The sequence below is a fragment of the Oncorhynchus masou genome, chromosome 9 (genome assembly GCF_036934945.1).
Source record: "Oncorhynchus masou masou isolate Uvic2021 chromosome 9, UVic_Omas_1.1, whole genome shotgun sequence".
NCBI classification, from domain to species: Eukaryota; Metazoa; Chordata; class Actinopteri; order Salmoniformes; family Salmonidae; genus Oncorhynchus; species Oncorhynchus masou.
Genome location: NC_088220.1, coordinates 78,052,649 through 78,080,025, shown reverse-complemented (window position 1 = coordinate 78,080,025; position 27,377 = coordinate 78,052,649). Strand labels below are relative to the sequence as shown.

General features: G+C 44.4%; 1 protein-coding gene across 3 annotated transcripts in view; it reads left to right on the top strand.

The window, feature by feature from the left end:
* The window catches only part of LOC135546642 (stromal interaction molecule 1-like), a 61,578-nt gene continuing 34,201 nt past the window's right edge, over positions 1-27,377 (top strand). For 2 of the 3 annotated variants that reach the window (XM_064975232.1, XM_064975231.1), the window contains exons 1-6: positions 2-620; positions 1,157-1,277; positions 13,094-13,224; positions 17,629-17,743; positions 20,465-20,573; positions 20,682-20,797. In XM_064975232.1, coding sequence (XP_064831304.1) covers positions 1,169-1,277; positions 13,094-13,224; positions 17,629-17,743; positions 20,465-20,573; positions 20,682-20,797 — 580 coding nt within the window. In that variant the 5' untranslated portion in view covers positions 2-620; positions 1,157-1,168. Of the gene's footprint in view, positions 621-1,156; positions 1,278-13,093; positions 13,225-17,628; positions 17,744-20,464; positions 20,574-20,681; positions 20,798-27,377 lie in introns of all 3 variants that reach the window. The other variant, XM_064975233.1, reaches the window with a different exon arrangement.

The following is a 27,377-nucleotide window of genomic DNA, read 5'->3' as shown; positions in this document are numbered from 1 at the left end:
CAACCCAGTCTGAAGATTATTTTTTTTTTTGTGTGTGGGGGAAACCGGCTGTAGCGGACATGTAGCTAGTGCATTACGACCGCTCTGTGTTTGAATCAATCATACATTTTTTTTATTACTTGAGTGTATCTTATCCAGTAAATTGACGTAAAAGGACGAGGTTGCTAAGTTGCTCGCGTTCTATCACTGTAGCTAGTTCGTGTGCGATGATTTTGTCGGTTTAGCCATCTTCCTAGCTGCTGACAGTGGTCTGAAGGCTGCTGTTCTGTTGCGGTGGTGAGCTACCCGAAGAAGCGGCCCTGACCATAACGTTAACTAGCTGGCTTTATCCAAGTGTCTGTTAGTCGACGAACTCGGACGTTGCATTGGATTGTCTGCGCATTGCTGGCTGGCTAGCTAGCTACCTAACTTCAGCTGGCTAAACAGAGCGGAAAGGCATCTGTCATATGCAGATATGACAGCCAACTAGCTAGCTAGCCAGCTACCTTCGCTTTTTATCCATGGAATACAAATGGGTTTCTTTTTGGAGTATGGACCTACGATTGATGGCGTGCCTTTGAGTCTACGGTAACCCACGATAGTTGTAATAAGAAAAGCATCGAATGCAAAAGTATTGAAAGGTAACTAACTAGCTACTATACATTTAATGGCTACCTAGAAAATCGTGAAACGACTTACTTGATTATGATAGCTATTCAGGCCGGGCTGTCAAGCTCCCAGCTGTCACTTTTTTGTTTTTATAACGTTGGTTAGCCAGACATGTATTTTAGCTACTGACTGGTAACGTTAGCTATGATTACTTGTTATCCATGTGCAGCTAATATAGGCGTGTAATGTAATATAATGATTTTATTGATGGTAAAATTGTTTGCTAGTAGTGTTATGGTTTAGCATTAGCCAACCACTGATTTTTGTGAGAGCCTGTATTATCTGACTTAGCCCTATGTGACTTCTATACTATGTCTGATGATATTTGGCTTGTAAAGCTCTGATGTGATCTCATTTGATGCTTAAGTCCTTTTAGATTGTAATAATCATGCAGTGTCATTGTTTGAAATCTGAAGTTTGCATAGTAAAATCATTAGGCTAGTAGCTAACATTGTAGCTATTAATGTGTGATGTCCCTCTTAACGTTTCCTCTCCATCCCCTTCCTAGCAAACCTCCATTATGGATTTCAGCAAATCGTTGACCTTGTGGATTGCATGCTTATGCCTCCTGGGGGAAAGCTGGATGGTACAAGCCAGCTCAGACCACCATATTGATAATGGTGTGTCAGGTATGTAAATATCATTCAGAAAGTTCTGAACGTTATGACACAGATGTCATCATTCAGCCCATATGCCAGCATGTGTATATTCATACAGTACTCCATACACAATGTGATCAAAATTGGACACATTGTAGACATTTGTTGCATTATCACTGTTCTAGAACCTCCTCTACCATTCCTGTATTTAGGAATGGTGCTGGCTCTAAATGTAGCCATGCTGAGAATAGTTAGGGTATGCAATCTCCATTAAGCTCTGTCCTCGGGTGGTCATGGCACACTGTCAAGTCAGGGAGTCGTGCATCTTCGTAGTGAGTTTGTTTTGTTACCTATTGACAAGTCAGTCAAAACATTTTTCACTCATCTTCACTAGTTTTGCCACAGCATTCAGTGTCAGAACAAAACGGAATACGTGAAAGGATTGTCATAGATTTTGTTTAAACTAAACTACATGGCACTGAGCATTTTTGAGACTTAGCAAAAATGTAAGGAACATCATATAGGTGCCTAAGCCTCATGTCAGCTACAATAGCAGACTAGACCTAGCCTATTCATTGTTAGTTTTCGACTGGATCAGACCCCTAGATTTATGTAAATGTTAGCTATGTTGATTGCGAATGGACAATTGTGGGAATGTCCTAACGAGTCTCTTCTGGCGTTCCCTTTTTGGTGGGTATGGATCACGCATTGTCATGTCATATTTATACAGCTGCCGACTACTGAAGTGCCTGCCCATCATTTTATCATCACTGTTTATACACTTGAACAGTGTTGATGTTGAACTTGTGGAATTCATAATTTATCATGTAGTGCCAAGCTTCCTGTCTAAGGGGCCCTTAACTAATGTAGGCCTATTCCTGAAACAATTGAGACGTTTAGAAATGAATAACAATATCTTTGAAGACCACTCTCGGGCCAGACTTCTGTAAGTAAGTCTATTCTATACCACTTACAGTAATTGTACCTCTACTTGTAAGATCTTTGATTTGACATCATGCATTGAGGCCAGACTGTGTAAAGGCTTGGACAGGGGCCCAGTCATGGAGTGATACAACATGTTTGGCTATCACAGTGACCCATCTCCAATAGAGATTGTATTTGGTGTAAAACATTACACGGTTTAGTGTTTGTTCTGGACCTGTTGGTGGTGAGATATTCATTGAATGTGGCCTAGCCACATGCATAATGTATAGGTTAGTGTCTGTGCTCAGCAACAGTTGAACTAGCTCGTGGCGTTTGTGTGATGAAGAGGCTCGGTGCCTGGAGAGGGTTGACTACTACAGACTACTGCCTACTACAGTAAGCCTGGTTGGGCATCCTGGAGTCAGGATGGGAAACAGTAATTACACCGGCAGTGAAGTGGAATGTTCCAGAGGGCAAGTGCGTGTTCAATCTTCTACAGGCACACATACAGAGAGAGTGTTACATAACTTAAAGCTTTTGAAAAGGTAGTCTAGTATGTAAATATCTGATCTCCAGACCCAGAAATTTTGCAAACCAAATGAAAAAGAGTGTGTGAGTGAGAATAGCAGGTGATAAACATCGTCATGCTTTTCATAATGGCAGTGTTTTCTGAAGAAGCACTGGGCTGGAGTTCTGGAATGTAGACCCACTAGTATTTTCAAATACCCAAAACAACGGCCTAAAAGTAAAAAAATTTAACCACCACCATCACACACGTGGGTTGTAGACTTAACCCTTATCTAGTAGGCTAGCAGTGTTCAGCACACTGACTTGGGTTGTAGACTTAACCCTTATCTAGTAGGCTAGCAGTGTTCAGCACACTAACTTGGGCTGTAGACTTAACCCTTATCTAGTAGGCTAGCAGTGTTCAGCACACTAACTTGGGCTGTAGACTTAACCCTTATCTAGTAGGCTAGCAGTGTTCAGCACACTAGCTTGGGCTGTAGACTTAACCCTTATCTAGTAGGCTAGCAGTGTTCAGCACACTGACTTGGGTTGTAGACTTAACTCGTATCTAGTAGGCTAGCAGTGTTCAGCACACTGACCTGGGCTGTAGACTTAATCCTTATCTAGTAGGCTAGCAGTGTTCAGCACACTGACTTGGGTTGTAGACTTAACCCTTATCTAGTAGGCTAGCAGTGTTCAGCACACTGACTTGGGTTGTAGACTTAACTAGTATCTAGTAGGCTAGCAGTGTTCAGCACACTGACTTGCGTGGGTTGATTTGGAGCCCCCAGCGAGATTTATGCTTTTAGGTTGCTGACTTTAAATAATAGTTTGACCTGGAATGGATTTGTCAGTCAGTTATCTGGAGCCATATTAGCCAGGAAGCTTTCATTTTGAGCTGCATTGTTATTGTCAAACTGCCACTATAGATGGGGTTTGAGATTTGGTGCCTTCCATTGCAGCTGTACAGCCTAGTTAAGGCAGAGGAAATACTGTTTTTGATCAGAAATGCTCCACCCCACTTTCTGCTGCAGTGCAGTGGCACATTTTTGTGGCACATGCTACTGCCTTTATGCTTGTGCTGAAGAGAAGGCTTTCTAATCATCGAATGTTAGCATGTCTTAACAAGCAGCTCCAGAAAACCTGACAGGAAGTCAGTTGATGGATTAGCAGCTTGTTCTATTTAGCCTATTTACACTGTTAAAAAAAATATATTTTTTCTTTTTAGAGTTCTGAATGAAGTGGGAGGGTGTTTGACAAAGATGTATGTTTCCTCGTGCACATAAAGGCTTCTTGAAGTCAGGAACAGTTTTACTCAAATAGAGAATTTATTTGAATAAATGGATAAATACAACAGTTAAAATCAGGATATAAGTTCAAAAGGTAAGATTTATGCTCTCCTCTGTCCTTGTTTTCAGCAACTCACACTGCCTCTGTCCCACAAACACATAAACCCTTCTGTTCAACCAACTCAGTTTGGTTGGAGGGGCAACAATCCTGACTCAACGCACATTCCTCACATATATAATTACACACTTAACTGTAGCAGACTAAATGTTTGACTGGAAGGATATGAAAAATGACTGAAACAGGGCCTTTAACAAATTAACATTAACACAGTCACACTCACACACAATGGGGAATGTATGAGTCTTTAGGTGAGGAAGTGCCATCATCCTCACAGGGTGTCAGCTGTGATGGTGGTGGTTGTTGATATGCCTGGATATTGTAGAATTGATTCCACATTTGCCACCTGTCACAGCTAGGGCTGGGCAATATGGCCAAAATGTTCAACCACGGTTTTGAAAAAAAAAAATTGGACAGTAATTTGACTATTTTAGTTTTGAATAATAAAAATTGTACATTTGCTTAATGAGTAGTGAGTGATTCTAGTGCTTTGTAGTGAGTGATCCTAGTGCTTTATGAGTAGTGAGTGATCCTAGTGCTTTATGAGTAGTGAGTGATCCTAGTGCTTTATGAGTAGTGAGTGATCCTAGTGCTTTATGAGTAGTGAGTGATCCTAGTGCTTTATGAGTAGTGAGTGATCCTAGTGCTTTATGAGTAGTGAGTGATTTCAATGAGTTCTGATTGTTTTATACTGTTCAATTCATCTTCAACCAAAACAAATTTCATCACTTTTTATAATTTCTACATTTCCTGCACTCAATAGCAATGGTGGAAAAAGTACCCAATTGTCATACTTGAGTTAAAGTAAAGATACGTTAATAGAACATTACTCAAGTGAAAGTCACCTAGTAAAGTACTACTTGAGTAAATAAGTATCAAATGTTTAAGTATCAAAAGTAAAGGTATAAATAATTTCAAATTCCTTATATTAAGCAAAGCAGATGGCACCATTTTCTTGTTTTTTTTTTAAATTTACGGACAGCCAGGGGCACGATCCAACGCTCAGACATCATTTACAGATAGCCAGGGGCACGATCCAACGCTCAGACATAATTTACAAACAAAGCATTTGTGTTTAGTGAGTCCTCCATATCAGAGGCAGTAGATGACCAGGGATGTTCTATTGGCAAGTGTGTGAATTGGACTATTTTCCTGTCCAGCTATGCATTCATGTAATGAGTACTTTTAGGTGTCAGGGAAAATGTATGGAGTTAAAAAGTACAGTACATTCTTTAGGAATGTATTGAAGTAAAAGTTGTCAAAAAATAAAAAATAGTCAAGTACAGATACCAAAAAACGACTTAAGTAGTACTTGAAAGTATTTTTTACTTTAGTACTTTACACTACTGCTCAATAGAGATCACTTCCACACTGCCACGTAGGCCTGCACGATATTGGCAGTTAATCTAGGACTTATTTTTAACCAAATGTTGCAATTGCGAATTAGAGCAAAACTGTTGGAATCATGGAAATATGACTTTTCTATAATTAGAATATAATAGTGGGCACTTTGAATACAGTATTGTTTAAAATGCCATGGAGGAGTTATTGTGACAGGGTAGGAACTAAAGTGTTGGTAAGTGTTTCCTAGGGGACCCTATAAGCTTTGGCTACATTGCATGTTTTCTCTTAGCTACTTCATGTAGCTAACATTCTTGCTTTGCATATTCCTCTGATTTAGAAGATACTGTTGCACAAACAACAGGCTGATTTAGACCATCACTGGTATCAGGCTGTATTAGACCATCACTGCTAGCTATGTTTGATCTTACTCAGTGCATTTATTAGCTAGCTAACAATTAGCGTCTCACAAGATTTAGGGCAACTTGATAAGACTAGACAAAGTAGCTGTTTGCTGATGTAAGAAACACAAACTAATAGTGTCATCATAGAACTCTAGTGGATTTATGTGTCCTGTGTGGCTCAGTCGGTAGAGCATGGCGCTTGCAACGCCAAGCGTCGTGGGTTCGATTCCCGCTAGGGCCACCCATATGTAAAAGTAGTGGCCCCAGCCGACTTGTAAGTCGCTTTGGACAAAAGCGTCTGCTAAATGGGATATATATATATATAAGACACAACGTGAACAGCGTTGTTGTCATCAACATTGTTGCATGTGCTGCATTGACCATGCAGACTGAACACAAGTGTTTCATGGTTGAGGAACATCAAATGCGCTCCTTGAGTGACAGGCCATGCCTAGGTCTGTGTGGAAAGCGGCACGGAGAGAAAGAGTAGAGAGACTCAAGTAGCGATGTAAACTATAAAAATTGACATTACACATGGTGTATCACATTTAACAAACCAACATTCAAATACCGTTCTGAAGGTAAAGTAAAAACCTGAACCGGTCCCTGCATCAATACCGGTATATCATAAAATACGGTATACCGTCCAGCCCAAGCCACAGCCTCTGGCTAGCTTGCTCTAGCTCTTGACAGGTCAGGGTTTGGTGACTTTTGTGGCTCCAAAGAAGTTGAATCATTTGTCCCTATGCTGTTGCCTACAGCTAGACTGCTTGATATAATGCGATTCCATATCTTCACTTTTCTGGCCTCATTGCCATTTTCTGTGCAGCACTTGCTACCTTAATTTCCCTATTTCTTTGAAGTCTTTGTCATAAATAAAGCTGCAGTAGGATTCCATGGCAGAGAAGCTCCTGCCTGCCCTGTGCTGTGCTATAATTTTCACTCTGAATGGGCTAATCGGGGAAAGTTACTTACAGGTCTTGTCTAGTGTTGTAATACTACGAGATACATTGTGCAGCAAATGGGAGAGCAAGCAGGAGGTAAACACACATGGACACTTGCTGTTGTGTGCTTCCTCATGATAAATATCATCACACAGGAAGATGCCTGATATCACATTTCTTAGTGTGAAATATGATGACATTGCACTAATGTAGGCATTTCCCTATTTACATTATTTTTTAATTACAATGATGGCCTGGCAAAAGGCCTCCTGCGGGGACGGGGACTGAGATAAAAAAATATAGGACAAAACGCATCACGACGAGACACCACAACACTACATAAAGATAGTTCTATGACGACAACACAGCATGGTAGCAACACCACATGACGACAACATGGCAGCAGCACAATATGGTAGCTGCACAAAACATGGTACAAACATTATTGTGCACAGACAAACCACAAAGGCAAGAAGGTAGACAACAATACATTGTGTGAAGCAGCCACAACTGTCAGTAAGAGTGTCCATGATTGATTCTATTTCATTTGTGTTTTGGTCAGGTTTCTGGGCAGGATAAGCCACACAGTCGTACAAGCAAAACATTTTTGCACAGACTTCGCTTTGATCCATCTGGTCAGCTCTTTCCCTTTTACGGACTGTTGGCTAGGACTTCTTTCAGCCATTTTGCCTGTATTTTTACCCTGCTGTTTCATTATGAAGACTCCATTCTTTTGACCTGAGATTGTATATTTAACTTTGAACATTGAAGCTTTCTGAAATGACACTTGGCTACACTGCAGATCTCTGTGGCTTAAAGGCAGCCTTGGTTACCCTCCTGCATACAGCCCAGAATGTCTGCAGACTGCAGCTCAGACCAAACAATGTTTTCCTCTGAGTTGACGCGAGGCCTTGTCTGTGATCTGCTGCTGCAGAGGTTTTCTAATCCCTCAGGAGAGAGGGGAAGACTGCAGGCCAGGCAGACACACAGCATAATATACAGCCTAGCCAGATGGTTTCCTGACCATGACTACAGCCAGAGGTACTCCCGGCATGTGACACCATTCATGCAACTATTTTTTTTCAAACAACTGAATTGGAATGGCTGCATAGCTGGAATTCTTGAGGTGAAAGTGAACACACTTCTTACTAACTATAGACCTCTATGTACGTGCTATTATGCTGACGTGTAATAATGTATGCTCAGATAGCGGGTCGTTCCACGAATAGAGTACATTTTGGGTAGCGTAACTTGGTAAAATAAAAATATATAACGGTCTGTCATAAAGAGCACACTTCATAAAGATGTTTAATAGAGGTCGACCGATTAATCGGAATGGCCGATTTCAAGTTTTCATAACAATCGGTAATCGGCATTTTTGGACAACGATCGCGGCCGACCGACTACCTGTTATGCGAGCGCAGCAAGGAGCCAAGGTAAGGTACTAGCTAGCATTAAACGTATCTTATAAAAAACAATCTTAACTAGTTAACTACACATGGTTGATGATATTACTAGTTTACCTAGCTTGTCCTGCTTTGCATTTAATCGACGCCGTACCTGTTAATTTATCATTGAATCACAGCCTACTTCACCAAACGGGTGATTTAACAAGCGCATTCATGAAAAAAGCACTGTCGTTGCACCAATGTGTACCTAACCATAAACATCAACGCCTTTCTTAAAGTCAATACACAAGTATATATTTTTAAACCTCATATTTAGTTAATATTGCCTGCTAACATGAATTTATTTTAACTAGGGAAATTGTGTCACTTCTCTTGCGTTCATTGCAGGCAGAGTCAGGGTATATGCAACAGTTTGGGCCGCCTGTCTCGTTGCGAACTAATTTGCCAGAATTTTACATAATTATGACATAACATTGAAGGTTGTGCAATGTAACAGGAATATTTAGATTTATGGATGCCACCTGTTAGATAAAATACGGAACGGTTCTGTATTTCACTGAAAGAATAAATGTCTTGTTTTCCCGATGATAGTTTCCGGATTTGACCATATTAATGACCTGTGGCTCGTATTTCTGTGTGTTATTATGTTATAATTAAGTCAGACTGCTCTATCAAATATCAAATCAAACTGAGCGGTGGTAGGCAGCAGCAGGCTCGTAAGCATTAATTCAAACAGCACTTTCATGTGTTTGACAGCAGCTCTTAGCTGTGCTTCAAGCATTGAACTGTTTATGACTTCAAGCCTATCAACTTCTGAGATCAGGCTGGTGTAACCGTTGTGAAATGGCTAGCTAGTTAGCAGGGTGCGCACTAATAGCATTTCAATCGGTGACATCACTTGCTCTGAGACCCTGAAGTAGTTGTTCCCCTTGCTCTGCAAGGGCCGTGGCTCTTGTGGAGCGATGGGTAACAATGCTTCGAGGGTGACTGTTGTCGATGTGTTCCTGGTTCGAGCACAGGTAGGGGCGAGGAGAGGGAAGGAAGCTATACTGTTACACTGGTAATACTAAAGTGCCTATTAGAACATCCAATAGTCAAAGGTATATGAAATACAAATGGTATAGAGAGAAATAGTCCTATAATAACGACAACCTAAAACTTCTTACTTGGGAATATTGAAGACTCATGTTAAAAGGAACACCACCACTGTTCTCATGTTCTGAGCAAGAAACTTAAACTAGCTTCTTTTTTTTTTACATGGCACATATTGCACTTTTACTTTCTTCTCCAACACTTTGTGATTTGAGGCTACATTTATTTTATTTGTGTATTAAGTTAAAATAAGTGTTCATTCAGTATTGTTGTAATTGTCATTATTACAAATAAATAAATAATTTTAAAAATTGGCCAATTTAATCGGTAATGGCTTTTTTTTGTCCTCCAATAATCGGCATTGAAAAATCATAATCGGTCGACCTCTAATCTTTTATCATCTCAAGGGGGTAACAACAAGACTATAGTACATGCCAATAACGTGCCATTAAAGTAACGGTTGACCATAACAAGGTTGAAGTTTTCATCTTAATTAGCCATTAATTAGCCCTTGTGATATGGAGAATGGAAGCTTTGTGCAACAGGGAAGGGCAATTCAATGCAAGCTTCACATTTTTTTAATTGTTAAAACATTTCTAGCTCATCTATTAGTAACAGGGTGTTATGCTTAGTTTTCCATCACTAAACACCAGAAAAGAGGATTAAATACTATAATTTGACTATTATATTTCAATGTTTCTTAAATGTTTTTTAAATAAAGGAATATAGTTTTACTATATTAAATAAAATGAGAGTTCAGTTGACGTAACAGGGTTGACCTTAAGAATGATGAACAGGACTAAATTAATCACTAATCATATTAAATAAATAATCATCTTCAGAAAGGACAATCAAAGCAACAACATAACTAGGGCTTTACAATGATGGTGAAAACCTGAAGAAGTGTTGGGGTTCGATCTTCCCAGGAAAGTTGGAAAAATATGATGAGGGACATGTCAAAATGCAGATTATTTTTTTTATTCATATAAAAAACCTTATTTATAGAAATGTCCATGTGGTATATATTAAAAGGCACTTCATTAAATGTACTACTAGCAGTAGGCTTTATTCCATACTAAGTAAAGGAAAATAACATTAGGCTAGTAAGGATTTGGATGTTTTGAACCCATAGTTCCCTCTGGTCTTTGACTTCTCCCTCACCACAACTCTACTTCCCTACACACGTGTTGCACTGGGATTGATGACATAACATCAGCACCCTTGTCATTCTGAGTGTTGACAACAATGTGTTGACAACACTCAGGTTACACTGTTGAAAAGAAAGCAGCTACCCCCCCACAACACAGCCTGGTTATAAATAGCCTCTTGCGAGGTTTAGTTAATGTTCTGCTACATTTAACACCCCTGTGGTTTTCTGCGGTGAGCAGCAAAGTTCCTAGGCCACAGTGTGGATTTGAACAAATGGCTTGCTTTGGTTTCAAGGTGGACATCATTTTGGCTGTTGTTAGCCTACCCATAAGCTGAAGTGTGTTACAAGCTGATTGTCACTAGACTAGGGCTGACCCCATTTAGTTGACTGGTCGATTGTTTGTTTGGGTCAATAGGCTGTTTGTTCACCAAGATTTTTTTGGGGGGAGCAGTGGCAAATATAAAAAAATGATTTATGGCACACGAGACACCTGTCTGATTCATACCTGTCTGAGTGGACTAATCCATTGTGGAGGCCTGTCTGGGTGGACTAATCCATTGCGGAGGCCTGTCTGGGTGGACTAATCCATTGTGGAGGCCTGTGAGTGGACTAATCCATTGCGGAGGCCTGTCTGAGTGGACTAATCCATTGCGGAGGCTGTGGGGATGGCACACCAGTATCACCAGTAGTACAATTACTGTTAATTTCCATTTCTCATCTACAATGTTTGTTTGTTATGGTAATTTCTGTTAATTTATTTGATTTATTATTATAGTCTTACTGTTGTCATTGTAGGAGTGGACACGTTGTTTGCAGAGAGCACAACTTAGGCTACACTTGTTAGAAAAAAAATGTTTTATTTCATTCCATTTACAAGTTGTCAAATTATTCATTTTCTTTTGTTTTGCAGCTCTCTTGTCAATCATTTACATTACATTACATTTAAGTCATTTAGCAGACGCTCTTATCCAGAGCGACTTACAAATTGGTGAATTCACCTTCTGACATCCAGTGGAACAGCCACTTTACAATCTTGAGTAAGGACATGCACCTGATTATGCATGGAAGGAGGCCTAGGCTACCTGGCCTACCTGCAAATATAGGCCTATAAATGTGCCCATTTGATACTATTTCTGATTGTCTTAACCATCACAAAGGAGCTTTTCAAAGAAAACATTTATTCCCATCAAACAGCAAGTAAATAAAGTGTGTTTTTACATCCATAGAGAATGACAGTAGTTCCTCAATGTAGCTTACTTTATACATGTTTTTGCGTCTCTCTATCGATTACCACTCCACATGAAAAGAGGAAAAAATGTCATGCTCTGATCAGGTGTAAAAGTCTTAAAATAGGCCTACCTAATTACTTCTTATCCCTTGCGCAAATAGTCTACAACTGTGTCTGTGGCAGGGGAAACTGAGCGCACAGAATATTTTATGCAATGTTGCAAGTTTGCTTGCACTAGTTTTGGGACATACCAAGTTAATAGTTGATACAATGTTTCAAGTTTCTTGCAGACAGGCCATGCATAGCCAATGTGATTTATAGGATATTTATTTTTATCAGGATATTCTCTATCTGCAGGCTGCAATGTTTTTATTTGTTGGCTTTAAGTAGGCTATTTTTACGTAGATTGCAATACAAGTTACTTTTATATTTGTATCATTTTCATTTCGATAGAATTTTGATTAACCACATGACATTGATTTTGAGATATGAAGACTTTATTATACATGAAATGAAATGTTCCACAGAAATGTACATGTAAAACTGGCACATGGATTAGTAGAAATCATAGGAAAGCTTGGCACTCCAAATGGAAAAGGTTGCCGACTGCTGTTGTGGCCTTCAGCAGCCTAATGGCAGAATCTGCAAAGGCAGCAGCGGGTAGGAGGAGAGAATATTTTTTTTCTGTTTTTTTTTCTGGGTAGGCTATATTCTCCCTCTTTAGTAATTTGTGTGTCTTCATTTTGAATCACAGTGCATCAGACAAGCTCAGTAGCCTACATATAGTTGATTTTATTCAAACATAGGGTGTGTCTATATTTGGGAAAATACAAGTTTAAAAATGTAGACCAAATTGATTGGTCGAAAGAACAGACGGCTCTTGGTCAACCAAGTTTTTTGTTGTGGACAACCCTACATTAGACCTACTGTGTTGTATCCAGATACCTTCAAAATGTTCCTGTACCATACTGGGGTATACGGTATTACTGGCAGTGCACACAAAGGGCGCTAATTTCTTTCCAAAAAAACCCCCAACATTATTCTTTTGACACACAAAACAAATTATGGCAGCAGGAATCTTGATCCAGTAGGAGATTGTATCTGCTCTAAGGAGCTTGATCTTGCAAGCCAGCCACTTAGCCAGCCACTTAGCCAACAACTTAGCCAGCCACTTAGCTAGCCACTTAGCTAGTGCGTTAGCAAACCAAATGCATAGGTGGAGCCCTGAGTTGGAAATAATTTATTTGGCATATCTTTGATAGTGTAACTTATAGTTACAAGCAGTGGCGTAGCTTTAGGGTGCCCCAAACTGTTGGAAATTTTTACCGGTATACAATATATATGATTTTCCGCCCAAGTTCAGGTATTGTTGGGAGCCCTGTACAATTGCTGGCCCTGTACAACTGTTGACTCAAGTTGAACTTGTCTTTTCTCTCTCAGAACTCTGTCGCATCGATGAGCCTCGGTGCCACGATGAAAATACCATCCTCAGCTTCGAGGCCATCCGCAGTATCCACAAGCAGATGGATGACGATGCTAATGGCAATGTGGATGTGTCAGAGACGGACGGGGTGAGTAGTACCACCAGGTTTCCTACACAATGTGGGTGTGTCAGAGAAGGATTGGGTGAGTAGTACCACCAGGTTCCCTACACAATGTGGGTGTGTCAAAGAAGGATTGGGTGAGTAGCACCACCAGGTTCCCTACTTCAATACATTTCAATAGCATTTGATAGATTACAGGTGTTTTCAGTTTTCACATTGTGATGTGTTGGAGAGGATGTCACTACTGTCCTGCATGGCACCAGTCAAACCTGTCTATGTGAGTCACAGTAAAGTGGCCAGACGGTATCAGTACTTTAATCCCCTGTCATCCACCAGCAGGGATTCCTTCCGAAGATGGCCACAGATAATGAGATTAGTTAATGGCTGCTCGGTAATGGCTTTTACTTTGCTATTGAAGTAAGTGGTGGATTTGTGCTCCTCCTGCTTCTCATGTTGTAGTGCTGTGCTTGAGTTCACTGAGTAGAAACCCCTGCTGGTTGTTACTATGTCGCTGGAGGAGTTGGCTCCTGTTTTACAGGCTCCTAACCAATTGCTATTTTGTGTGTTTTTTTGCGTGTTGTTTAACTTATTTTTTTACATAATGTTTCTGCCACAGTCTCTTATGACAGAAAAGAGCTTCTGGATATCAGCACAGCGATTACTCACCTCGAGCAAGACAAAGATTTTTTCTTTAATGAGTCAGACGCGAAGGATTTACTGCTGATACCTGACCAGGCCCAAATTCCCATGAAGAAGATACGCTGATACAGGTCCGGGTGCCTTGTGAGAATTCGTTGGCGAGTGAATAACCCTCCTCTACCATCCGTCCTATTGGCCAACGTGCAATCATTGTTGAATGAACTGGATGAGCTCCGTTCAAGTCTTTCCTACCTGGGACTAAGCTTTCTGCCATCCGAGGCCCTAAGAATTGCCAAAGACTACAGCCACCCTAGTTATAGGCTGTTCTCTGCTAACACACGGCATGCGATACCTGAGTGCCGAGTCTAGGTCCAAAAGGCTTTTTAACAGTGTCTACCTCCAAGCCATAAGACTGCTGAACAGTAAATCAAATGTCCACCCAGACTATTTGCATTGACCCCCCCCCCCCCCCCCCCAACTCAATTACCTTGACAATCCTGTACCTCCGCCTATTGACCTGGTACCGGTGGCCCCTGTATATAGCCTTGTTATTGTTATTTTATTGTTACTCTTCTTTTTTTAAAACTGCATTGTTAGTTAAGGCCTTGTAAGTAAGCATTTCACAGTAAGGTCTTTACCAGGGAGTGTTGGGATAAGGCCCCTCCTCTCTGCTGTGTAACCGGTGTCCTGGGCCTCATCTTAGACTGGAAGAGCTTAGCAAGGCAGCCACAGGCAGCACAGCATTGCCAGGCCAGTCCAGGCATTCAGTCAGGGCTGCAAAAATGACACCTGTGTGGCCTGACCTCGCCTCCCCTCCCCGTATCAGACTTCCTTTCACACTGCAACCATTAGTAGAGCAGCCACGACCCGGCTGGGAGAGGAGAGGCCTGTAGGGCAGCCGCGACCAGGCTGGGAGGGGAGAGGCCTGTATGGCAGCCGCGACCCGGCTGGGAGAGGAGAGGCCTGTAGGGCAGCCGCGACCAGGCTGGGAGAGGAGAGGCCCGTGGGGCAGCCGCGACCAGGCTGGGAGAGGAGAGGCCTGTAGGGCAGCCGCGACCAGGCTGGGAGAGGAGAGGCCTGTAGGGCAGCCGCCACCAGGCTGGGAGAGGAGAGGCCTGTAGGGCAGCCGCGACCAGGCTGGGAGAGGAGAGGCCTGTAGGGCAGCCGCCACCAGGCTGGGAGAGGAGAGGCCTGTAGGGCAGCCACGACCCGGCTGGGAGAGGAGAGGCCCGTGGGGCAGCCGCGACCAGGCTGGGAGAGGGGAGGCCTGTAGGGCAGCCGCGACCAGGCTGGGAGAGGAGAGGCCCGTGGGGCAGCCGCGACCAGGCTGGGAGAGGAGAGGCCCGTGGGGCAGCCGCGACCAGGCTGGGAGAGGAGAGGCCCGTAGGGCAGCCGCGACCCGGCTGGGAGAGGAGAGGCCCGTAGGGCAGCCGCGACCCGGCTGGGAGAGGAGAGGCCCGTAGGGCAGCCGCGACCAGGCTGGGAGAGGAGAGGCCCGTAGGGCAGCCGCGACCAGGCTGGGAGAGGAGAGGCCTGTAAGGCAGCCGCGACCAGGCTGGGAGAGGAGAGGCCTGTAGGGCAGTCGCGACCAGGCTGGGAGAGGAGAGGCCTGTAGGGCAGCCGCGACCAGGCTGGGAGAGGAGAGGCCCGTGGGGCAGCCGCGACCAGGCTGGGAGAGGAGAGGCCCGTGGGGCAGCCGCGACCAGGCTGGGAGAGGAGAGGCCCGTGGGGCAGCCGCGACCAGGCTGGGAGAGGAGAGGCCCGTGGGGCAGCCGCGACCAGGCTGGGAGAGGAGAGGCCCGTGGGGCAGCCGCGACCAGGCTGGGAGAGGAGAGGCCCGTGGGGCAGCCGCGACCAGGCTGGGAGAGGAGAGGCCCGTGGGGCAGCCGCGACCAGGCTGGGAGAAGAGAGGCCCGTGGGGCAGCCGCGACCAGGCTGGGAGAGGAGAGGCCCGTGGGGCAGCCGCGACCAGGCTGGGAGAGGAGAGGCCCGTGGGGCAGCCGCGACCAGGCTGGGAGAGGAGAGGCCCGTGGGGCAGCCGCGACCAGGCTGGGAGAGGAGGGCCCCCCTCAGGAGGCTCTGGGCGAGAGCTGTCTTCCACTGCAGCGTCTTCTGCAGGGGCTATGCAGTTTGAGAAGGAAACACTGGCTCTGCAGACATCCCTGAAGCAGCCAGCCTGTGAATTAAGCACATCTCCAGTGTCAGTCCTGGCTCAGAGCCGACACTGAGAAAAGCTGAACAAGACATGTAGAGTGCTTGGACTGAAACAGCTCTGATGCCTGGGATCTTCTTAGAGAAACAAAAATGTTATGATCATGTTTCATCATTTTTGGGGGGTATTTTATTAGGATCTCCATTAGCTGTTGCAAAAGCAGACGCTACTCTTCATGGAGTCGACACAAAACATGAAACATCATAATACAGAATATTAATAGACAAGAACAGCTCAAGGACAGAACTACATACATTTAAAGTGGCGCAGTGGTCTAAGGCAGTGCTTGAAGCGTCACTACAGGACACCCTGTTTCCATTCCAGGCTGTATCACAACCGGTTGTGATTGGGAGTCCCGTAGGGCAGAGCACAATTGGCCCAGCGTCGTCTGGGTTTGGCCGGTGTAGGCCGTCATTGTAAAAAATAATTTGTTCTTAACTGACTTGCCTAGTTAAATAAAAATCTAAAGCTAAGATGATTGAAACAGCATGTTGCAGCTAAAAAACACCCCGGACCAGGATTTTCTTTAAACATCAGCTATTTTGCTACATTGTCAAAGAAACGGTATGATTTATTGCCTGATTGATTGTGAATGTCCGCCCTGTAGTGAAAACCACCCACACTAAGCTCTGAAGAAGGAAAATCAGCATCATGGCTTGTCCTGCGCCCATGTTCTTTGAGATGTTCTTTGTGGGGGCGTGTGTGTCGTACAGCAGCCAAGCTTCTTCCTCCCAGTGTTAACAGCATGGGGGCTGGCTAGCGATGGAGGAAACAGAATGTCATCTCAGCCCTTTTGCTGTGCTTCTATGTTGTTGCTCAAGTGAACTGGAGACACTTAATGTGTCTGATATTACTTAGAGTAGGCTCATTAGATTGAAAGATTGGTGAGTGTTTAGAGTAGAGGAGGAACACCTGATTTCCTGTTTGTGTTCCTCATCAAATAATGATCTATTGTCCACTGCTGTTAGAACTGGAGTTGTATATAGGTTTGTACTTTCATCACAGGATCTCAGGCCAGTAAAGCTTCCGTGTAAAATATTGTACATGGCCAAACGTATAGATCTTGATTGACATTCACTTGGTAAGACCATGTCTAAATCTTAATTGTCAGTCCGTAGCAAAAGGCCATTTGTTTTCTAGCCTCTTCTCCGCGTGTGTGGTGTGAATAAAGCACAATGTTCCTGGCTGTTCCATTAATGCTATAGGCTCCTCTCTACTGCACACTGTACTACAGTAACAGGGCTGGGTGCACACAGTGAAGTGAGCCCGGTCTGCTGCAGTAAGCTTAGCTGTCTGACTCTGCAGGCTGGGGAAGGCTCAGGGCATGCCTCTGTTGGTTATTCTCTGAGCACACCGTACGGAGATCTTTTTATCCTTCCCTGGTATAGCTGACACTTTGCAGTCTCTTAGGTCTACCTCAGCCTTGATGTAACGGTTTGATTCCATCATCTATAAGTGACAGGCCACACAATCGTTTTGGCTGATTTGATTGATACATCCCCTGTTCTTTCTTCACTTCTCTCTTACCTGCTCTCTGTCTTCCCTTCTGTTTCCCTCCATGTGACCCTGGCGACCTCCAGTTCCTGAGGGAGGACCTGAACTACCACGATCCCAAAGCCAAGCACAACAGTTTCCATGGAGACGACCAGTTCATCAGTGTGGAAGACTTGTGGAATACCTGGAAGGGTTCTAAAGGTGCTGGAACTACGCTGTAACTAACACCGTGGTGTTACAGGAGCCTCCCGCTCTGTCACTGCTCTCTACAGGCTAGCAGTACAAACCAGTCTCCCCTCCAGGCACGCTGCCCCACTTAGTGCATCCGTGTGCATATAGGAGAGTCTCAGACGATGAATCTCTTTCAGTACACTGTGTTCTGTGTTCTCCTCTGAGAGCGCTGCTCTGTCCGTCCAGCCCTCCTCGTTTGAGGTCTCACTGCTGACTGACACCATGTTAGCTACAGAACCAGTCAAAAGTTTAGACATACCTACTCATTTCAGAGTTCTTCCTTTTTTCTTTTTTATTACTGTTTTCAACATTGTAGAATAATAGTGAAGACATCAAAACTATGAAATAACACATGGAATAATGTAACCAAAAAAGTGATAAACAAATCAAAATATATTTATATTTGAGATTCTTCAAAGTATTCACCCTTTCCCTTTATGGCAGCTTTGCACACTTTTGGCATTCTCTCAACCAGCTTCATGAAGTAGTCACCTGGAATGCATTTCAATTAACAGGTGTGCCTTAACATTTTATTTGTGAAATGTCTTTCCTTAATGCATTTGAGACAATCAGTTGTTGTGACAAGGTAAGGGTGGTATTCAGAAGATAGCCCTGTTTGGTACAATTCCATATTATGGCAAGAACAGCTCAAAGAAAAACAACTGTCCATCATTAGTTTAAGACATGAAGGTCAGTCAATCCGGAAAATTTCAGTACAGTCGCAAAAACCATCAAGCGCTATGATGAAACGGGATCTCATGAGTACCGCCACAGGAAAGGAAGACCCAGAGTTACCTCTGCTGCAGAGTATAAGTTCATTAGACTTGCCTCAGAAATTGCAGCCCAAATAAATGCTTCAGAGTTCAAGTAACAGACACATCTCAACATCAATTGTTCAGGGGAGACTGTGTGAATCAGGCCTTCATGGTTGAATTGCTGCAAATAAACCACCACTAAAGGACACCAATAAGAAGAAGAAGAGACTTGCTTTGGCCATGAAACACAAGCAATGGACACAAGCAATTAGACTGGTGGGAATCTGTCCTTTTGGTCTGATGTGTCCAAATTTGAGATTTCTGGTTCCAAATGCTGTGTCTTTGTGAGACGCAGATGACGTGAACAGATGATCTCTGCATGTGTGGTTCCCACAGTGAAGCATGGAGGAGGAGTTGTGGGGGTGCTTTGCTGGTGACAAAGTGATTTATTTAGAATTCAAAGCACACTTAACCAGCATGGCTACCACAGCATTCTGCAGTGATACGCCATCCCATCTGGTTTGCGCTTAGTGGGACTATCATTTGTTTTTTCAACAGGACAATGAACCAACACACCTCCAGCCTGTGTAAGGGCTATTTGACCAAGGAGAGTGATATAGTGCTACAACAGATGACCTGGCCTGCACAATCACCTGACCTCAATCCAAGTGAGATGAGTTGGGCCACAGAGTGAAGGAAAAGCAGCTAATAAGTGCTCAGCATATGTGGGAACTCCTTCAAGATTGTTAGAAAAGCATTCCAGGTGAAGTTGGTTGAGAGAATGTTACGAGTGTGCAAAGCTGTCATCAAGGTAAAGGCTGGCAACTTTGAGGAATCCAAAATCTACAATATATTTTGATTTAACACTTTTGGTTACTGCAGGATTCCATATGTGTTATTTCATAGTGTTGATGTCTAAACTATTATTCTACAATGGAGAAAATAGTAAAAATAAAGAATCCCTTGAATGAGTAGGTGTGTCTACACTTTTGACTGGTACTGTATATCAGAAACCTTCCCTGCTGTTCTGAGCCTCCCTGTGCTTTGTACTGTCTGTTTTTAAAGCACTGCGTTGTTTTTACATTTGTCTCATCAGTAATTCGATTTGGATTTAAAGCTTAGATGTTCTGTCTGGTTACTGTTTAGGTAAGGGAGAATATTTTATCAGCTTCTCTGCAGTTAGGCTGCCCAGACAGAGTTGTCAAATATATCAGTTGATATGTCATCATTGTCAAGTGAAGTGCAGACCACTTAGCAGCTCAAGCATCCTGGCAGAGGGTGACCAGTGTACCTGTCATCAGAACGTACACACAGATAACAACCATCCACACTGACGTACCAGCTACGCCTCCCTCTCCTTGACCTGCTGGCATTACACTCACTACTCTTTGTCCCTTACCCCTCCTTCCTCCCTCTCTCTTTATCTGTCTCTCTCATTCCACCCTCCCCTCTCCCTACCTCTCTTCTGTCCCCCATCTCTCCAAACCCCCCCCCCGTTTCCCTCTCTGGTTGTGTCAGAGTCTCTGCATTGCAGCTTCCTGTCAGGGTTTGCTCAGAGCGGAGGTTTGGAGCCAGGAAACTGCAGAAGCACATTAACCCAGCTAGCTAGTCAGCCTGAGCCCACACCAAACCTCACTGCTGCTGACTCCCTGCCAGTCCCGTCTCCCTTTGGCTTTTATTGAGAGATGGCCAACATGTGTAGCTACATTTAAGTGTGTTATGATAGGGGATACCGCTAAGGGTTTTTGGATACACTCGTCTCACGGCGACGCTCATAAATTATAAAGCCGTGTCAAATGTTCTCTCTCTGTGTGAGGGTCTGCGTTGCCTCAACGTTGGCATATAACCAGTGATGGAGATTACTGAGGCTGAAACGGTCTTTAGAGAGAGTTGAGCAGCAAGGATAGTGTGGTAATATCATGTTTGTGTATTGCAGTGTACAATTGGACAGTGGACGATGTGGTGTTGTGGCTCACCCACGTGGAGCTGCCGCAGTATGTGGATGCCTTCCGCAAGATGCACTTCAACGGCACGATCATGCCCAGGTAAGTTAACCCACAGGGTCCTTCCTACCAACCCTCCTATTCTCTCTCTTCCCCAATCTTCCTTTAACTGCACTGTAGAGTCTCAATCTGTCTGTCTGTTTCCTTCAGGCTGGCTGTGAAGAACGCCACTCTGACGGTGTCCATTCTGAAGATGCTGGATCGTAGCCATGTTCAGAAGCTGCAGCTCAAGGCCTTGGACACTGTGCTGTTTGGAGCCCCACTCAGTAAGTGGATTTCCTTCTCTCTCTTTTTTTACAATTACAATACATTACCTATTAGTGTTTAGTAGTGTGTTTATCTTTCACCCAGACCGATAAAGGAGGATTTCTGTTGGATACTGAAGCGACTTTGTGAATGTAATTTTATGAGGAAGAACAGTGTCTGCTCTGTTTGTCTCTCCAAAGGGAGACAGTTGGTAAAAGAAAACAACTCCAAAATGTGTTCATTAGTCTCAAGCAGCAGCTTGGCAGTGCTGGAAAATCTGTTCTTATCAAGTTTTAATGTCACATGCACAAGTTAAATGTCGTTATTGCAAGCTATAAACCCAACAATGCAGAAATCAAGAACAACGTAATACTAAAAATAACATAAGATGGAAGAAAAATAAGAAAAAAGCCCCTCCCCCTATATGTTTTAGTTAATGATTTGGATGACCTGCAGTCAGCCTTCTTGCTGCAGCACAGAATACAGTGAATCAGTATGATCCATTTCAATTCTGCTACAATGTCCTCTGATAAATAACATACTTGTATGAGTATCAGCAGGGTTACTCTGAGGCCAGAAACCACCATGCTTTCCCCTTAAAGTAAGTGAAGCCCTCTTTAGAAATGCTATACTGTGGTGCTCTGTGCCATACCAAAAGCTTTTCCAGCCTCAGCAGAGAGAGAGCACTGCTATGGAAGAGGAAGTGAGTTCATGCTCAGGCTGAGCTACTCTGTATTCTAGGCACACACCTCTGGCGCACTGAGACAAACACATCACACCTCTAGGACCCTATAAAACCACACCTCTGGCGCACTGAGACAAACCCATCACACCTCTAGGACCCTATAAAACCACACCTCTGGCACACTGACAAACCCATCACACCTCTAGGACCCTATAAAACCACACCTCTGGCGCACTGAGACAAACCCATCACACCTCTAGGACCCTATAAAACCACACCTCTGGCGCACTGAGACAAACCCATCACACCTCTAGGACCCTATAAAACCACACCTCTGGCGCACTGAGACAAACCCATCACACCTCTAGGACCCTGGCGCATGAGACAAAAAACCTAGGACCCACCTCTGGCGCACTGAGACAAACCCATCACACCTCTAGGACCCTATAAAACCACACCTCTGGCGCACTGAGACAAACCCATCACACCTCTAGGACCCTATAAAACCACACTCTGGCGCACTGAGACAAACCCATCACACCTCTAGGACCCAAACACATGGCGCACTGAGACAAACCATCACACCTCTAGGACCCTATAAAACCACACCTCTGGCGCACTGAGACAAACCCATCACACCTCTAGGACCCTATAAAACCACACCTCTGGCGCACTGAGACAAACCCATCACACCTCTAGGACCCTATAAAACCACACCTCTGGCGCACTGAGACAAACCCATCACACCTCTAGGACCCTATAAAACCACTCCTCTGGCGCACTGAGACAAACCCATCACACCTCTAGGACCCTATAAAACCACACCTCTGGCGCACTGAGACAAACCCATCACACCTCTAGGACCCTATAAAACCACACCTCTGGCGCACTGAGACAAACCCATCACACCTCTAGGACCCTATAAAACCACACCTCTGGCGCACTGAGACAAACCCATCACACCTCTAGGACCCTATAAAACCACACCTCTGGCGCACTGAGACAAACCCATCACACCTCTAGGACCCTATAAAACCACTCCTCTGGCGCACTGAGACAAACCCATCACACCTCTAGGACCCTATAAAACCACTCCTCTGGCGCACTGAGACAAACACAAACCACACCTCTGGCGCACTGAGACAAACCCATCACACCTCTAGGACCCTATAAAACCACACCTCTGGCGCACTGAGACAAACCCATCACACCTCTAGGACCCTATAAAACCACACCTCTGGCGCACTGAGACAAACCCATCACACCTCTAGGACCCTATAAAACCACACCTCTGGCGCACTGAGACAAACACATCACACCTCTAGGACCCTATAAAACCACTCCTCTGGCGCACTGAGACAAACCCATCACACCTCTAGGACCCTATAAAACCACTCCTCTGGCGCACTGAGACAAACCCATCACACCTCTAGGACCCTATAAAACCACACCTCTGGCGCACTGAGACAAACCCATCACACCTCTAGGACCCTATAAAACCACTCCTCTGGCGCACTGAGACAAACCCATCACACCTAGGACCCTATAAAACCACACCTCTGGCGCACTGAGACAAACCCATCACACCTCTAGGACCCTATAAAACCACTCCTCTGGCGCACTGAGACAAACCCATCACACCTCTAGGACCCTATAAAACCACACCTCTGGCGCACTGAGACAAACCCATCACGCCTCTAGGACCCTATAAAACCACACCTCTGGCGCACTGAGACAAACCCATCACACCTCTAGGACCCTATAAAACCACACCTCTGGCGCACTGAGACAAACACATCACCCCTCTAGGACCCTATAAAACCACACCTCTGGCGCACTGAGACAAACCCATCACACCTAGGACCCTATAAAACCACACCTCTGGCGCACTGAGACAAACCCATCATACCTCTAGGACCCTATAAAACCACACCTCTGGCGCACTGAGACAAACCCATCACACCTCTAGGACCCTATAAAACCACACCTCTGGCGCACTGAGACAAACCCATCACACCTCTAGGACCCTATAAAACCACACCTCTGGCGCACTGAGACAAACCCATCATCACCTCTAGGACCCTATAAAACCACTCCTCTGGCGCACTGAGACAAACCCATCACACCTCTAGGACCCTATAAAACCACACCTCTGGCGCACTGAGACAAACCCATCACACCTCTAGGACCCTATAAAACCACACCTCTGGCGCACTGAGACAAACCCATCACACCTCTAGGACCCTATAAAACCACACCTCTGGCGCACTGAGACAAACCCATCACACCTCTAGGACCCTATAAAACCACACCTCTGCGCACTGAGACAAACCCATCACACCTCTAGGACCCTATAAAACCACACCTCTGGCGCACTGAGACAAACACATCACACCTCTAGGACCCTATAAAACCACTCCTCTGGCGCACTGAGACAAACCCATCACACCTCTAGGACCCTATAAAACCACACCTCTGGCGCACTGAGACAAACACATCACACCTCTAGGACCCTATAAAACCACACCTCTGGCGCACTGAGACAAACCCATCACACCTCTAGGACCCTATAAAACCACTCCTCTGGCGCACTGAGACAAACACATCACACCTCTAGGACCCTATAAAACCACTCCTCTGGCTCACTGAGACAAACCCATCACACCTCTAGGACCCTATAAAACCACTCCTCTGGTGCACTGAGACAAACCCATCACACCTCTAGGACCCTATAAAACCACTCCTCTGGCTCACTGAGACAAACACATCACATCTCTAGGACCCTATAAAACCACTCCTCTGGCGCACTGAGACAAACCCATCACACCTCTAGGACCCTATAAAACCACTCCTCTGGCTCACTGAGACAAACACATCACACCTCTAGGACCCTATAAAACCACTCCTCTGGCTCACTGAGACAAACACATCACACCTCTAGGACCCTATAAAACCACTCCTCTGGCGCACTGAGACAAACACATCACACCTCTAGGACCCTATAAAACCACTCCTCTGGCACACTGAGACAAACATACCACACCTCTAGGACTCTATAAAATCACACCTAGGACCCTATAAAACCACTCCTCTAGGACTCTATAAAATCACACCTCTGGGGCACTGAGACAAACACACCACACCTCTAGGACCCTATAAAACCACACCTCTAGGACCCTATAAAACCACACCTCTAGGACCCTATAAAACCACACCTCTAGGACCCTATAAAACCACTGTGGACAGAATCATTGAATGCAGACATTAAAATGGAACTCAATGATAAATGTATTGAACTTATTATAAACAAATTTGCCCACGATAATCATAAGACAAAATGCATCAGTGATTAGATATATTCCTGTAACCTTTTGAAACGGCACAGGAATTCCCCTGTCTGTGTGTCTACTTTGTGTAGCCGTTAGCGGTGATGCTAACGATAACTATCTTCTGGTAGAGATGGAAAGGCTTTCCTATAGACCTTCTATATTAAATGTTAACTACAAAGTAGCCCACCTGCAGAATGAGATCAGGATTATTTTCCTCAATCCACTGGCCATTTGGGCGGCAGGGAGCCTAGTGGTTAGAGCGTTGGACTAGTAACCGAAAGGTTGCAAGTTCAAACCCCCGAGCTGACAAGGTACAAATCTGTCGTTCTGCCCCTGAACAGGCAGTTAACCCACTGTTCCTAGGCTGTCATTGAAAATAAGAATTTGTTCTTAACTGACTTGCCTAAAAATGTTTTGCCAACTCTGCAATCACATGAGTGATACTGGAACATTGCTCACCAAACAACAGTCTCTTGCTTGTGTGCACTTTCATTAACGAGGTGCATGTCCCAACCTGGCACTAAGTTCTACCAGTTATGGAGTTAAAAGCACCTGCACTGTGTGAAAGCTGTTAGACAGGACAGGAAACAGATCATTTCTGTTTTAGTTATGTGGATCACGATTAGTCGTTTCCACAGCAACCCTGGGCCTGGTGAAGCAGGAAACACGCAGCAGTTGGTTCCTGACAGCTATCTCACAGTGACATACTTCATGTTGTAACAGCCTCTAGTCCCCAGAGGCTGCTGCTGTATCAGTGGTTGGACACCAGTTTCCCCCAATTTTGTTTACCTACTGGAAATGTGTGGCATTTTGTTGGTCATTCCCCGTCAGACTGGCCCTGTGGCTTTGGAGAACCTGCTGATGTCATGTCACCACCAGACGAGGTGGTTCCTGGGAATCTTACCAGTGGCTTAGTCCAGGGGAGGGAAGGAGAACCTGATGGCTCACATTCTGGGGCTGCAGTGTGTGTGTGCACGTGTGTTTCACTATACTTGTGGGGACCAGAAGTCTTCACAAGAATAGTCAACAAACACCAATTTGGGAAAATAAGAGATTGACTGGGACTGAATTGTGTGTCCACACAAGGTTAGTTATACAAAACAGTTTTTTTGCCTGATTACGATTTCTCAGTTTTCCCCCAGTTAAATTTTTTTATTTGATTTATTGTCTGTTTTTTCTCTCTCAAAATCATACTTAAAAAAACATCCAATGTTGTTGTTTTTCTAACTCTACAACAAGGCTTAAACCACATCAGGGGACCACCTTTAAGGTCTGTGAAAAATATAATAAATGTATATTTTTGGGTGTAGAACAAGAATCCCTGGTCTGATTATGTAAGGAAACCAGAATATGAATGTGCCCTAGTCCTTCCTCTGGCCTTGAAGTTCTGTCTGCTCTGCTCTCCATAATAGAGAAAGAAGAGGACACTGTGCAGAGAGGGGGAAGAAAGAGTCGGGGGGGGGGGGGTGTTAGGGGAAAAAGGCAGGGGGGGGGAGAATTTGGTTGTTTTATAGGAAGGTTGCAACAGGATAAGGGAGAGTTAGGGATCTGTGTCTGGCATGTATCATTGTGCGTGTGTTTAGTGAAGAGTCTCAGCTGGAGGAAGAGAGGAGGTCGTCTGGAGATGACAGCCTGAGCCTAAAGCCACAGGTCCTGCTGATCGTCCCACAGACTGGCTGTGCACAGCAGCAGCACTTCAAGACACCTTTCACAATGGGCCCCATCAAAAATGGACACTTGTCCTTCTCTTAATGGCTGACGCATTTATCAAAGTGTACCCATTCCCCTGCCTTTTTCACAACCTATTAGATGCAACTGGACTGTTCACCTGAAGGAGAACCGAGAAAGACCGGTTTGAGCCAAGTTGTTCCCAGTCTAATGATCAGTTCGGCATGTCACTTTGGACTTTCTAGCCAACATTCCTGCTAATCAGCGACGTGTTTTCAGGCAAAGAAAAGGCCAATGGATTGTGTTAGCTAGAGGAAAAGACCTACGGGTATCTGCCAAAAATTCCATCATTTGATGGTGTTGGTGGAAGACTGTCTCAGGCGCCGCTCCAGAATCTCCCACAAGTGTTCAATTGTGTTGAGATCTGGTGACTGAGACACACACACACCTTAATGAGACCAGCCTTTCAAAGTCACTGAGATCTCTTCTATCCATAGTAGACAAAATAATGGGAACTGGGCATTTATATACAAGACCCTAAGCATAATGTAATGTTAACTGCTTATTTAACTCAGGACCTATTACCCGTTTTATTCTGGCAGTTACCCGTTTTTATTCTGGCTGTTTTATTCTGGCTGTTACCCGTTTTATTCTGGCAGTTACCCGTTTTATTCTGGCAGTTACCCGTTTTATTCTGGCAGTTAGCTGTGCCTGTTTGTGTGTTGAACTGGTTCTATTCAACGACCAGTAATTGAACTGTAGCAACAGGAGATGCACATGATTTAGTAGAGGATGTCCATAGGGATCAGATATTTCTCTGTCTGGTCTTCCACAGACAAAGAGTAGGATTCTAATGCTGCAGACCCAAGACAAATTGATAGCGAAGACGCTGAAAGCAATGCTGAAAGCAATGCGAGA